Genomic DNA, 12,085 nt, shown 5'->3' on the forward strand with positions numbered 1-12,085 from the left:
TAAAAACATTGATTTTGATTCAATATTATGTTTTGAGCGATGACAGTTTGAAAGAAAAAAACAGCTTTGTTTCATTAGTCAACGTTGCAACTTTTTCTAAATTACATTTAGCCTTTAAGCTTTTTTATTTTACTTTTGTTTATCTTAATAGTATTTTTAGAATATGCCGTGGGCCTTTAAAACATTAGCTGTGGGCCGCCAATGACCTCCGGGGCACACTTTTGACACCCCTGCTCTAGATAATAAAAAATAAAATCTGATAAATCTCTAGATAAATAGCAGAGCCTGGCCACGCATGCGCATTCATTATAACTCTCTCGCTCTCTCTGTCTCTGCCCCTCCCTCACCAATGCTGCTGCGTGCAGAAATTGCCTTGTTTTTAACCAGCTTCTTATCCCTGAATGTACATTGAAAATACACGCAACCCTAACTTAAAATGCCAGATATTTGAGGCATTTTAGTAACTCCACCCGGACAGCCCCGCAAAAGAGGACATGTCCGGTGAAAAGAGGAGGTATGGTCAGTCTATCGTAGCCCGGTCGCTGCTAGCATGCCGTGTGTTGTGCCTCGGTGTATAATGTTTACACAACGTGCGGTACGCTACTTAATATGTCCGTGCGGAAACTCGTTCGGTTGGAGGGTCTTCCAGCTCTGGCTTTTACATGTTGTCCTAGCCTGGTCGCTGCTACTATGTGTACTTATTCGGTACACCGCCAAACCGAACCGCAACCCCCGTACCGAAACGGTTCAATACAAATACACGTACCGTTACACCTCTAGTTGTCACAAGAGCAATTATTTGAATTCCCTGACTTCAGAGGGGGCAGAGCTATGTGCAGTGTGTCAACACTTCTGTGTTTAGACACTTCGTACTTCCATCCATCCATCCATTTTCTACCGCTTATTCCCTTCGGGGTCGCTGGAGCCTATCTCAGCAACAATCGAGCGGAAGGCGGGGTACGCCCTGGACGGGTCGCCATCGCATCGCAGGGCCAACACAGATAGACAACATTCACACTCACATTGAAGCACTCGGGCCAATTAAAATTTAAAGTTAAAGTACCAATGATTGTCACACACACTCTTGGTGTGGCGAAATTATTCTCTGCATCTGACCCATCACCCTTGAAGGTGAGGGGAGCAGTGGGCAGCAGCAGTGCCGCAGCAGGGAATCATTTTTGGTGATTTAACCCCCAATTCCAACCCTTGATGCTGAGTGCCAAGCAGGAAAGGAATGAGTTAGAGCTAGAATTAATTTTACACCCCTGGTCTACACCATGCTTACTGGTCAGAAAACACAATTAAATATAACTTGAAAGAATGACTTACTTGTAGCGCGAGTGACAAAGTCTACATGAGGTAAGACAACAAAAAGGAGTTAATTTTGATTCTAATTTGTTTCAAGGAAACTTTAGCATTAATGCGCATGCGTGCTTATGCTCAGTAGCATTGGGGAAGCTCTTTTTGACAAAGCAGCTCACCTAAACAGAGCAACAGACTTTTCTCTTCACTATTAGTCTTGTTCTGCATTTTAGAGAAGCAGCGTCCTCTACAGTAGACACTTGATTTTGATGTATATTTTATTCAATTACAGGAGCGCTTTGCTGTGTTTTGGGACCATCTGCAAAAAAAAAAAAGTCAAAAATCATCTCTATGACAGCATTGTAGTGTTTTTAAGAGTCTGCTGCAACAAAATGTGAGCCTCTTTCTGAACTGAACTGAACTGGACAGGCCGAAACAAAAACAGAGGACCTTAAAATAGAACCTTGAGGAACACCACTATTAGAACTGAAGAAGTTGAACAAATGACTACTGACTGCATTGGAAGTAAACAAGCTACAGCAAAACCTTAGTTACATAAAACATAATAGGAAAACTAGTCAAAGATCCTCTATATGACGGCATTGTAGTGTTTTTAAGAGTCTGCTGCAACAAAATGAGTCTCTTTCTGATCTGAATTGAACTGGATAGGCCAAAGCAAAAACAGGGTACCTTAAAATAGAACTTTGAGGAACACCACAAGTATAATTGAAGAAGTTGAACAAATGACTACTGACTGCAATGGAAGTAAACAAGCTACAGCAAAACCTTATTTACATAAAACATAATAGGAAAAAAACACTTGGTAACTACCAGAAAGGAGAGGACTTAACGTCTCCGTTATATAAACCACAAGTAATGACCCTCGTTCTATGTTTGCGAGCAAGGTTCAAATGTCAATGCAACGATCTACCAATGTGTTTAAAATGGTGCAAGTTCCTTCAAAAGGCGCAATATCGTGTTTTTAGGAATGTGCTGGAAAAATGTTTGACTCCTAAGTTTTGAACTGAACTAAGGGGCCGGTTGGGTCTCATTTCTGGGGTGGATTTAACCCCTGGGCCTCCAGTTGATAGCCCTCAAGAGTCTCCAATCAACCGAAAATCCTACGAACCATGCAAACTCAACACGGAGAGGTCCTACCCGGTTTGCAGCACAGACAAAGCCCTGACTGCCCAAAGTGGTAAAGTTTAGTCAACATGTCAGGCAGCTACCTAGATGAATAGTGAAGCTCTCTTCCAGTTGGGGCTGCTCCTCAAACATCCTGCCAGCTGATTCAGAAGGCTCCGACAGTTGGCTGGGCTGCATTTTAATCTCCTCACTGGATATAAGAATCAAGCATATTAAACATTATTACACATTTTTTCCCAGCAAATGTAAATTGTTAAGTTTAGTTAAATGACTTAAAATGCACCCAGCATATCATGCCTACAAAAATCATCCTATTGCACACAAGTACATACGGCCAAACGTACTTAATTTTGCTGCTGTTGCTGGATTTCCGCAGGTCCTGGTGCAGTTTAATGACCCACTCCTGATATTCTTGCTTTTGAATGCAAGTCACTTGTTTTAATTCATTGGCCCACTTGTTCTCCAGCACCTGCCCAATTAAAAGGAAGGCAGCAATTGAGGAACCCCAACTCGAACAATATGTACATTACAACTGTGGTGAGAACAAGATATATCGCAGCTCTGCACACAAGGTCAAACCCCGCTGCCGACTGCACGTTGTACCTGTTGCGCATCAAAGTGCTGCGATGCCACTGCGTTTACATCATGGTCACTCAGCGTGTTTCCCAACTCGTGCATGACTTTGTTCATCTCTGCGGCTTGCCTGTCACACAGGAAGAGAAAACTTATTTTTCCATTGCTACATGAGATAGGAACCAAATATATTTTGTTTCCATTGAAACTAATTGAGACTTGACTATTCTATAAAGTGTTTAAGAGGCCTCAATTGAAAGATCTATACTGCCCTCTATTGGACATCTTCATCATTGTACTCTAATGTGGATGGATGTTAATATTGACATAAGTCTCAATGGGTATTCATCGGATTTTACTCTAAAATAAAACATAAATGCAAATGTGATTGTTGATTCATTGTTGTTAGTACAACCATGTATAGTGTTCTATTGTGGTAAGAAGGTATGTAAGAATGTGTTATTAATTCCGACGATGTAAGGTGGTGGATCCTAGTTATTTAAATAAAGATGTTGGTGTTGATGCAGGTTTTGGGGTAGATAAGGATAGCAATGGCAGTATTTTGTCCAAACCACGAAATCAATCAATCAATCAACCAATGTTTACTCATATAGCCCTAAATCACCAGTGTCTCAAAGGGCTGCACAAACCACAACACAAACCACTACGATATCCTCGGTACCCTACAGCAGGGTTTCTTAACCTTTTAGACCTGTGGCCCAACTTTTCCACTACATACAGAGGGGCTCGAGACACAGTCCAATACTAACAATTAATTGGTAGTTTTACTCTTCATTTTAATCATATGGAATACATATCTAACCTACTTACAGTTTAACAGAATGAACCTTGTTAAATTATCTGAAACCATTTGCTAATCACAAAGATTATTATCAATGCTTAGGTCAAGCTGATTACAAAAATAACTAACCAGATAGACTGAACTTATAAAAACTTATGAAAAATAAATTTACACACCGGGGCTAAAAATAAAGAATATATCTAAATATATCTATACAGGAGAGGCCAAAAATTTGGAAACACTTTCTCATTTCAAAGTGTTTCTTTATTTTCAAGACTATTTACCTTGTAGATTGTCACTGAAGGCATCAAAACTATGACGCCTATGAAGTGAAAACCATTTCAAGTGACTAACTCTTGAAGCTCATTGAGAGAATGCCAAGAGTGGGCAGAGCAGAATCAGAGCAAAAGGTGGCTATTTTGAAAAACAAAAAAAACAGAATATAAAACATGTTTTTGGTTATTTCACCTTTTCATGTGTTCATTCATAGTTTTGATGCCATCATTGACAATCTACAATGTAAACAGTTATAAAAATGAAGGAAACGCATTAAATGAGGCGTGTCCAAACTTTTGGACTGTACTGTACATATATATATTTATTTACATATATGTATTAATGTACTGTATGTATATATATATATATATATATATATATATATATATATATATGTTTTGTTAACTAAACTGTAAATAAAATTTTAAGTGCAAATGAAAAGACAGGTCCACCACTTTAGTCATAATTTTTGCGCTTAACAAACCTCTCTAAGACTTTAGCTCCAGACATCTTCTGCTTGTTCGATATTGACAATACTGCCACAAGTGGTGGAAAAGTGTACTACAACTGAGTTTTCCGCTGTTTACTATATTTATTTTAGCTCCATTTTTACATTTTATTTTTTATCTTATTTCAACGATTTACCCTGGGCCCATAAAAAACAAGCCGTGGCACACAAACGCTCCCTGATATACACTTTCAAATATACATGTGGCCGTCCAAATGTATTTGTGGCGGGCCGCCACAAACAAATACGTGTATGGGAATCAGTGAGCTCCAACACAGACCTCTCTTGTATCTTCTTGATCTCCATATCCCTCTCGCTGATGAGCTCGGATATGCGAACAAAGTAGTTGTGCTCCAGGTTGAGAAGTGTTTCCGAGGCAGGGGAGTGGATCAGCTCGTGGTAAACGTCGGCAAAATCCTCATCCCAACTGGGCTCTTCGGGTCGAGCGTGCTCCAGCGTGGTCTAAAATCATTACAGACAGGAAATCATTCATTCAAGCAATTTATTGATGCATCTCATGATGAGTTTAGTCTCCTTCTTAAAAGAGAGAACTGGTACAGTGCGAAATGTGTTGTTTCAATGTTCAAAGAAAACCTAAGCAGTACATCCGTCAATAGAAAATAATCAGAACTCCTCTATTTATACCTGCTCAGGAATCACGATGGACACTGGAAAGCTTCCATGGTTATTTATGAAAGACTGCAGTAAAAGCCGCTCTCAAATATTTTCGTGCAGAAGGCAAGGGAGGTCTTGACGGTTCAAGCTCGTGGCAGCCCAGCAAGGTGGCAAAACTATTTATACTCCTGAACCTTCTTCAAAATACAACAATGTGACAGCAGTCCACAATAAAGTTCTATTACAAATCCACTTTTCTCCTTGATCTACCGTATTTCCCTCTGATGACTGTTCTGTACCATCTCCAACTGTCTTGAAATGATCAAATCAGAGTTGTCTGACTTCATGTACAATTATTTTTTTCCTTTCTGCACTTGTAAATAGTGAGTTTGCACTTTACAACAAGGAGGATGTAGATAACTCACATGTCTAATTTGCATGATTGGCCATGACATATGTGTATGTAATCTTAATGGTTGATGCAGAAGACAAAAAGTGAGAACAAAACATGAAAATTAGAGATGTCCGTTAATGGCTTTTTTTTGCCGATATCCGATATTCCGATATTGTCCAAATCTTAATTACCGATTTCGATATCAAACGATACCGATACATACAGTCGTGGAATTAAGACATTATTATGCCTAATTTTGTTGTGATGCCCCGCTGGATGCATTAAACAATGTAACAAGGTTTTCCAAAATAAATCAACACAAGTTATGGGAAAAAATGCCAACATGGCACTGCCATATTTATTATTGAAGTCACAAAGTGCATTATTTTCTTTAACATGCCTCAAAACAGCAGCTTGGAATTTGGGACATGCTCTCCCTGAGAGAGCATGAGGAGGTTGAGGTGGGCAGGGTTGGGTGGGGTGTATATTGTAGCGTCCAGGAAAAGTTAGTGCTGCAAGGGGTTCTGGGTATTTGCTCTGTTGTGTTTATGTTGCGTTACGGTGCGGATGTTCTCCCGAAATTTGTTTGTCATTCTTGTTTGGTGTGGGTTCACAGTGTGGCGCATATTTGTGACAGTGTTAAAGTTGTTTATACGGCCACACCCTCAATGTGACCTGTATGGCTGTTGACCAAGTATGCGTCGCATTCACTTGTGTGTGTGAAAAGCCGTAGATATTATGTGATTGGGTCGGCACGCCCTACGTCCGTGTACACAGCTGCGTTTTAAAAAGTCATTGATTTTACTTTTTGAAACCGATACCGATAATTTCCGATATTACATTTTAAAGCATTTATCGCCCGATAATATCGGCAATCAGATATTATCGGACATCTCTAATGAAAAGCAAAACAAATATGTACGGAAAGACAAATACATTTTCTTCTGTTACTTCTGGTCTGAATAGTGAATTGTGAAGTGAATTGAATTATATTTATATAGCGCTTTTCTCAAGTGACTCAAAGCGCTTTACATAGTGACACCCAATATCTAAGTTACATTTAAAGCAGTGTGGGTGGCACTGGGAGCAGGTGGGTAAAGTGTCTTGCCCAAGGACACAACGGCAGTAACTAGGATGGCACAAGTGGGAATCGAACCTGCAACCCTCAAGTTGCTGGCACGGCCACTCTACCAACCGAGCTATACTTGCTCAATTGGCGATGCGGATCCCTCTTGTTGCTAAGTTTTTTTAGTCCCCGGCAGACATGGGGCGGCATAGCTCGGTTGGTAGAGTGGCCGTGTCAGCAACTTGAGGGTTGCAGGTTCGATTCCCGCTTGTGCCATCCTAGTCACTGCCGTTGTGTCCTTGGGCAAGACACTTTACCCACCTGCTCCCAGTGCCACCCACACTGGTTTAAATGGAACTTAGATATTAGGTGTCACTATGTAAAGCGCTTTGAGTCACTTGAGAAAAGCGCTATATAAATATAATTCACTTCACTTCACTTCATATGTGACGAGTGTGAAGAAGCAGATTTGTACCGCACAGTTGTAACCACAGACTACATTCACAGACAGCCCCGTTACAATGTGTTATAAGCGAGGACGAACAGTTAGCACCAAATCTATCAGTGGTCATCCAAATAAAGGAATGTAACATATTTTCCGGACCATAGGGCGCACCGGATTATAAGGCGCACTGCCGAAGAATGGGCTATTTTCAATTTTTTTTCATATAAAATGTGCACCTGATTTTAGGGCGCATTAAAGGAGTAATATTTTATTTTTATTTTTTCTAAATGGAAAACACTTCCTTGTGGTCTACATAACATGTAATGGTGGTTCTTTGGTCAAAATGTTGCATAGATTATGTTTTACAGATCATCTTCAAGCCGCTCTGTGACAGTCGCTTCTAGCTGCACCATTTTGTGGGCGGTATTATTTACGTGGCTCACTTTCTGCAGCGTTTTCTCCCCATCATCTTTGTTGTAGCGGTGTAGCGTGCAAGGACGGGAGTGAAAGAAGTGTCAATAGATGGAGCTAACTGTTTTAATGAAATTCAGACTTTACTCCAATCAATAACGTAGCAGCATCTCCTCATCCGGAAACAACAACAGGGCCAGAAATGTGTCCCGTGAAAAACCGCCCGACTCTCTAATAACTAAAGTTCCTTGGGTGAGTAATATAAACTCACTACGGTATGTTTTAGCGCTTTCATGGGGAGTTTACTGACAGACATAAGTAAGAACTTTACACTACTTTATATTAGAAATGGCAACAGCGGAGGATGAATGTCCCATAACAAGAAGATAGAGAAAATAAGAAGCTCATCGACTACGGTGTCCACACACACTACAAAGGCGAACGCGAGCAATTTTTCAGGATTCATGCAGATCCCAAATACAGATCAGCAAGTACTAGAAGGTATGAGAAGTTGCTTTTGCATAATATTGTGAAACAAAACGCCAGATAATATGTCTTACCTTATACACACACCATAATAATACTTGTATGCTTTAATACGCTGACAATCTATCAACCGGTGCGGCTTCATAGCTTACCAAAGTCGTACTAAAACTTTTTGAAACATTTTTGAGTTCTGTGTGTAATGTTCTATTTTTTTTAATAGAACATACAAAATGTTGGTGTTGTTTACTTGAGTCATATTGCAGTCTACACGTATCTCTTATGTTTGACTGCCATCTACTGGTCATACTTATCATTACACCATTACGTCCTCACCTCCACGTAGGATCTGGTCCATGCATTGGCGAGCTGGTTAGTGTCTACCTGGCCCGATGTGAGTCTCTGTAGAGCCGCCTCGGCCTCCCTGTCGTAATCTGAGATGGTCTCCTTCTCAATAAAGTCCGACAAGGACACTTTCAGTTCTAAAAGAAAATTTTTTTTTTAAAAACACATTGCAACCATTTTCATTTAAAACATGAAGAACATCACTGAAGAACACAGGACTTTGCGAAATATATCACATCCTATACTTCTGTTTTGATGTACAACATTATAAAAACATGTTTTTGTATTTTTTTTGTATCTGTCTTTAAGCAATTTAGTTGAGTGCCAGTTACGCTCATCTCAGGATATTAACTAATGTTCAGACCAGGGCCGTCGGCAACCCAAAATTTTGAAAGAGCCATATTGGACCGAAAATACAAAATAAAAAATATGACGGGAGCTGCAAAAAATTAAAAGCCTTATACAAGTGTTATAATAAACACATTATGTAAGTGTCTATATTAGCCTACTATCAAAATGACTTTAGAAGCCTTGTATCTAAGTGTCTATATACTGTAAGCTATATTAGCCTACTATCAAAATGACTATGTGTCATAGGCTGATGCAAATCTTTGTTGACAGAAATGTTCAAATGTAATATTTATTCTACACATTTGTACATCATTCGAAATCATTAGTAAAATGGAGGCTTCTCAGGGGGTGAAATAACTCCTAGAAATGACGGGCTTAGAATGGCCAAAAGTATAGATGTGTGTGTCCAAGTTAAAGGAAACAGCAGCCTGTCTTCTTCTAATGGATTTATTACAATCTTTGCAAGCTGGGTAACGTTTGCTGTGGTCTGGAACAACATGGCAGACAACTGTCAGAAATGCAGCCAATATTACATACAGATAATGTGCCATGAGACATGCAAATATAAATTGAATTAAGACGACTTACAGAAAATGAAATGAGCTCAAATATATCTACACATGAGGCATAATGATGTCTAGTTAGCACTCCACACAAGTCAATAACATCAACAATGTTCACCTTTGTGCATTCACACACAACATTAAAAGTTTGGTGGACTAAATGAGACAAAAAAGGAGTGGCATAAAACATGTATTACAAAAACAGAGAAAGTTGTACATGTAAACAAACTATGCTGAGTTCAAGGACTGCCAAAATTAGCAGGACAAAACCGCGCTCGCCAAATAATGTCATCAGTGAAGCATATTTATTATAAACAGTGTGATTTCTAACAATTAAGAGGGTTTGTTTCAGTTCTCATTTCGCGCTCCAGTACTCTGGAATGCCCTCCCGGCAACAGTTCGAGATGCCACCTCAGTAGAAGCATTTAAGTCTCACCTTAAAACTCATTTGTATACTCTAGCCTTTAAATAGACTCCCTTTTTAGACCAGTTGATCTGCCGTTTCTTTTCTTTTCCTCCTATGTCCCACTCTCCCTTGTGGAGGGGGTCCGGTCCGATCCGGTGGCCATGTACTGCTTGCCTGTGTATCGGCTGGGGACATCTCTGCGCTGCTGATCCGCCTCCGCTTGGGATGGTTTCCTGCTGGCTTCGCTGTGAACGGGACTCTCGCTGCTGTGTTGGATCCGCTTTGGACTGGACTCTCGCAACTGTGTTGGATCCATTATGGATTGAACTTTCACAGTATCATGTTAGACCCGCTCGACATCCATTGCTTTCCTCCTCTCCAAGGTTCTCATAGTCATCATTGTCACCGACGTCCCACTGGGTGTGAGTTTTCCTTGCCCTTATGTGGGCCTACTGAGGATGTGGTAGTGGTTTGTGCAGCCCTTTGAGACACTAGTGATTTAGGGCTATATAAGTAAACATTGATTGATTGATTGATAAAACAAAAAAATATATTTTTCCCTTTATCTTTTTTCCATATTTGATACATTTTTTTAATAGCTCCAGAGAGCCACTAGACCAGGCCTGGGCAATTATTTTCACTGGAGGGGCCAGTATATCTAGTTTTAGGAACACTAATACGAAAAAAAAACCTCCCATTAATGTCTGATTGAATGCTAAAAACGGTATGACAAACCGCTTTAAAAAACGGAATGGAATTTTAGGAACTTTAAATTTTTTTACTGAATAAGACACCTAGAATGTACAGGAAAATAATTAATGTGGGATTTACAATATGAACTATGAACCATAAAACACTGAATATTGACAACATATGAACGTCACCCTCCATCTCGATCGACATATGTTACAATCAAGCGAAAGGCAAAAAAACAATGCAACAAAAACAGCGAAATATGAACACGAGGAGTAAAAAAAAACAACTACTATCTGATATATCTGATAAATCACTAAGCTTTTGAACTTTGTTGTAAAAATCTCCTTCCGCCTCTGTCCTTGACACCCACATTTCAGGCTGGCCGCTCTGGAAACACTCTGTGAAAACGCTCCCCACCAGGCTGGTTGGTGCCTCGTCTGAGCTGCTACCTTTGTAACTAATTAGATTACCGTAGTAACTAGTATATCATGCAAAAGTACAGATTCCAACCACTGAAATATTTTGTATAGTTCAAGACTTACGGTCATTTGAAAACATGACTGCACATCATAATGGCGGCTACACTTTCCATCTTAAAGATCGTAAAAAAAATATTTGGGAATGTCCGGCGGGCCAGATTGAAAAGCTTAACAGGCCGCATGTGGCCCCCGGGCCTTAATATGAAAGTTTAATGTTGGTGCGGCCTGCGAGTTTTGCATGAATGGGGCTAGACAGCGTTGTGTGCGGAGCTGAAGGAATCTACCAATTACGGTGTGGTATATGGCTCTCAACAATATTGGGGACGTGCCGTGATGGCACTGCCTTTAGCGTCCGCTACAACCTGTCGTCGCGCCAGCTTTTTCTCCATACACACATTGTGCCGGCACAGTCACATGTTGTATGCGGTTTGTACAGACGCACGGAAGTGATTGCAAGACATACTTGATCAACAGCCATACAGGTCACACTGAGGGTGGCCATATAAACAACTTTAACACTGTTACGAATATGCGCCACGCTGTGAACCCACACCAAACAGGAATGACAAACACATTTTGGGAGAAGATCGGCACCGTAACACAACATAAACACAACAGAACAAATACCCAGAATCCTTTGCAGCCCTGAATCTTCCGGGCTACATTATACACCACCCAACCCTCCAACCCCGACCTGCAGTCACACCGCGACACCTGTCCGTCAGTAATAAAGTTCCTGATAACCTGGACTGATTCAAACCGTTCTTTGTTTTTTTTATTGTTTAATTTGCATTGCCTCACATGATGAACACTACATATATTTGTATATGACTCCGGATAACACTCCGGTAGCAGTCACTTTTTTGCGCTCGCGATCCCGGTACTTTCCGCCGACCGCCGTGTTGCTGTAGGGAGGAAAAGCGTAACGACACACATTGCGGAAATAACATTATTCCCCGTGCGTCGGCTAAATACAAATATAATCCACAACCCCAAAGATGTCTTTTTCAAAGCATGCGGTGAAGACAAAGGTTAGCGATGTGCAAAGACAATTCCAGATTCCAGGAAAAGTGGGGGATGCAATATTTCTTTGTTCAATCATCAATCAATGTTTGTTTATATACCCCTAACTCACAAGTGTCTCAAAGGGCTGCACAAACCATGACGACATCCTCGGTAGAGCCCACATAAGGGCAAGGAAAACTCACCGCAGTGGGACGTCGG

General features: G+C 40.5%; 1 protein-coding gene across 3 annotated transcripts in view; it reads right to left on the reverse strand.

The window, feature by feature from the left end:
* Window positions 1–12,085, reverse strand: part of ferry3 (FERRY endosomal RAB5 effector complex subunit 3) — a 53,845-nt gene that overhangs the window by 36,995 nt on the left and 4,765 nt on the right. For all 3 annotated transcript variants that reach the window (XM_061918021.1, XM_061918020.1, XM_061918019.1), the window contains exons 3-7: window positions 8,358–8,503; window positions 4,888–5,069; window positions 3,052–3,151; window positions 2,793–2,917; window positions 2,532–2,638 (exon numbers count right to left, since the gene is read on the reverse strand). In XM_061918021.1, the coding sequence (XP_061774005.1) occupies window positions 2,532–2,638; window positions 2,793–2,917; window positions 3,052–3,151; window positions 4,888–5,069; window positions 8,358–8,503 (660 nt within the window). The remainder of the gene's footprint in view (window positions 1–2,531; window positions 2,639–2,792; window positions 2,918–3,051; window positions 3,152–4,887; window positions 5,070–8,357; window positions 8,504–12,085) is intronic.

The sequence above is a fragment of the Nerophis ophidion genome, linkage group LG12, assembly GCF_033978795.1.
Source record: "Nerophis ophidion isolate RoL-2023_Sa linkage group LG12, RoL_Noph_v1.0, whole genome shotgun sequence".
Lineage (NCBI taxonomy): Eukaryota > Metazoa > Chordata > Actinopteri > Syngnathiformes > Syngnathidae > Nerophis > Nerophis ophidion.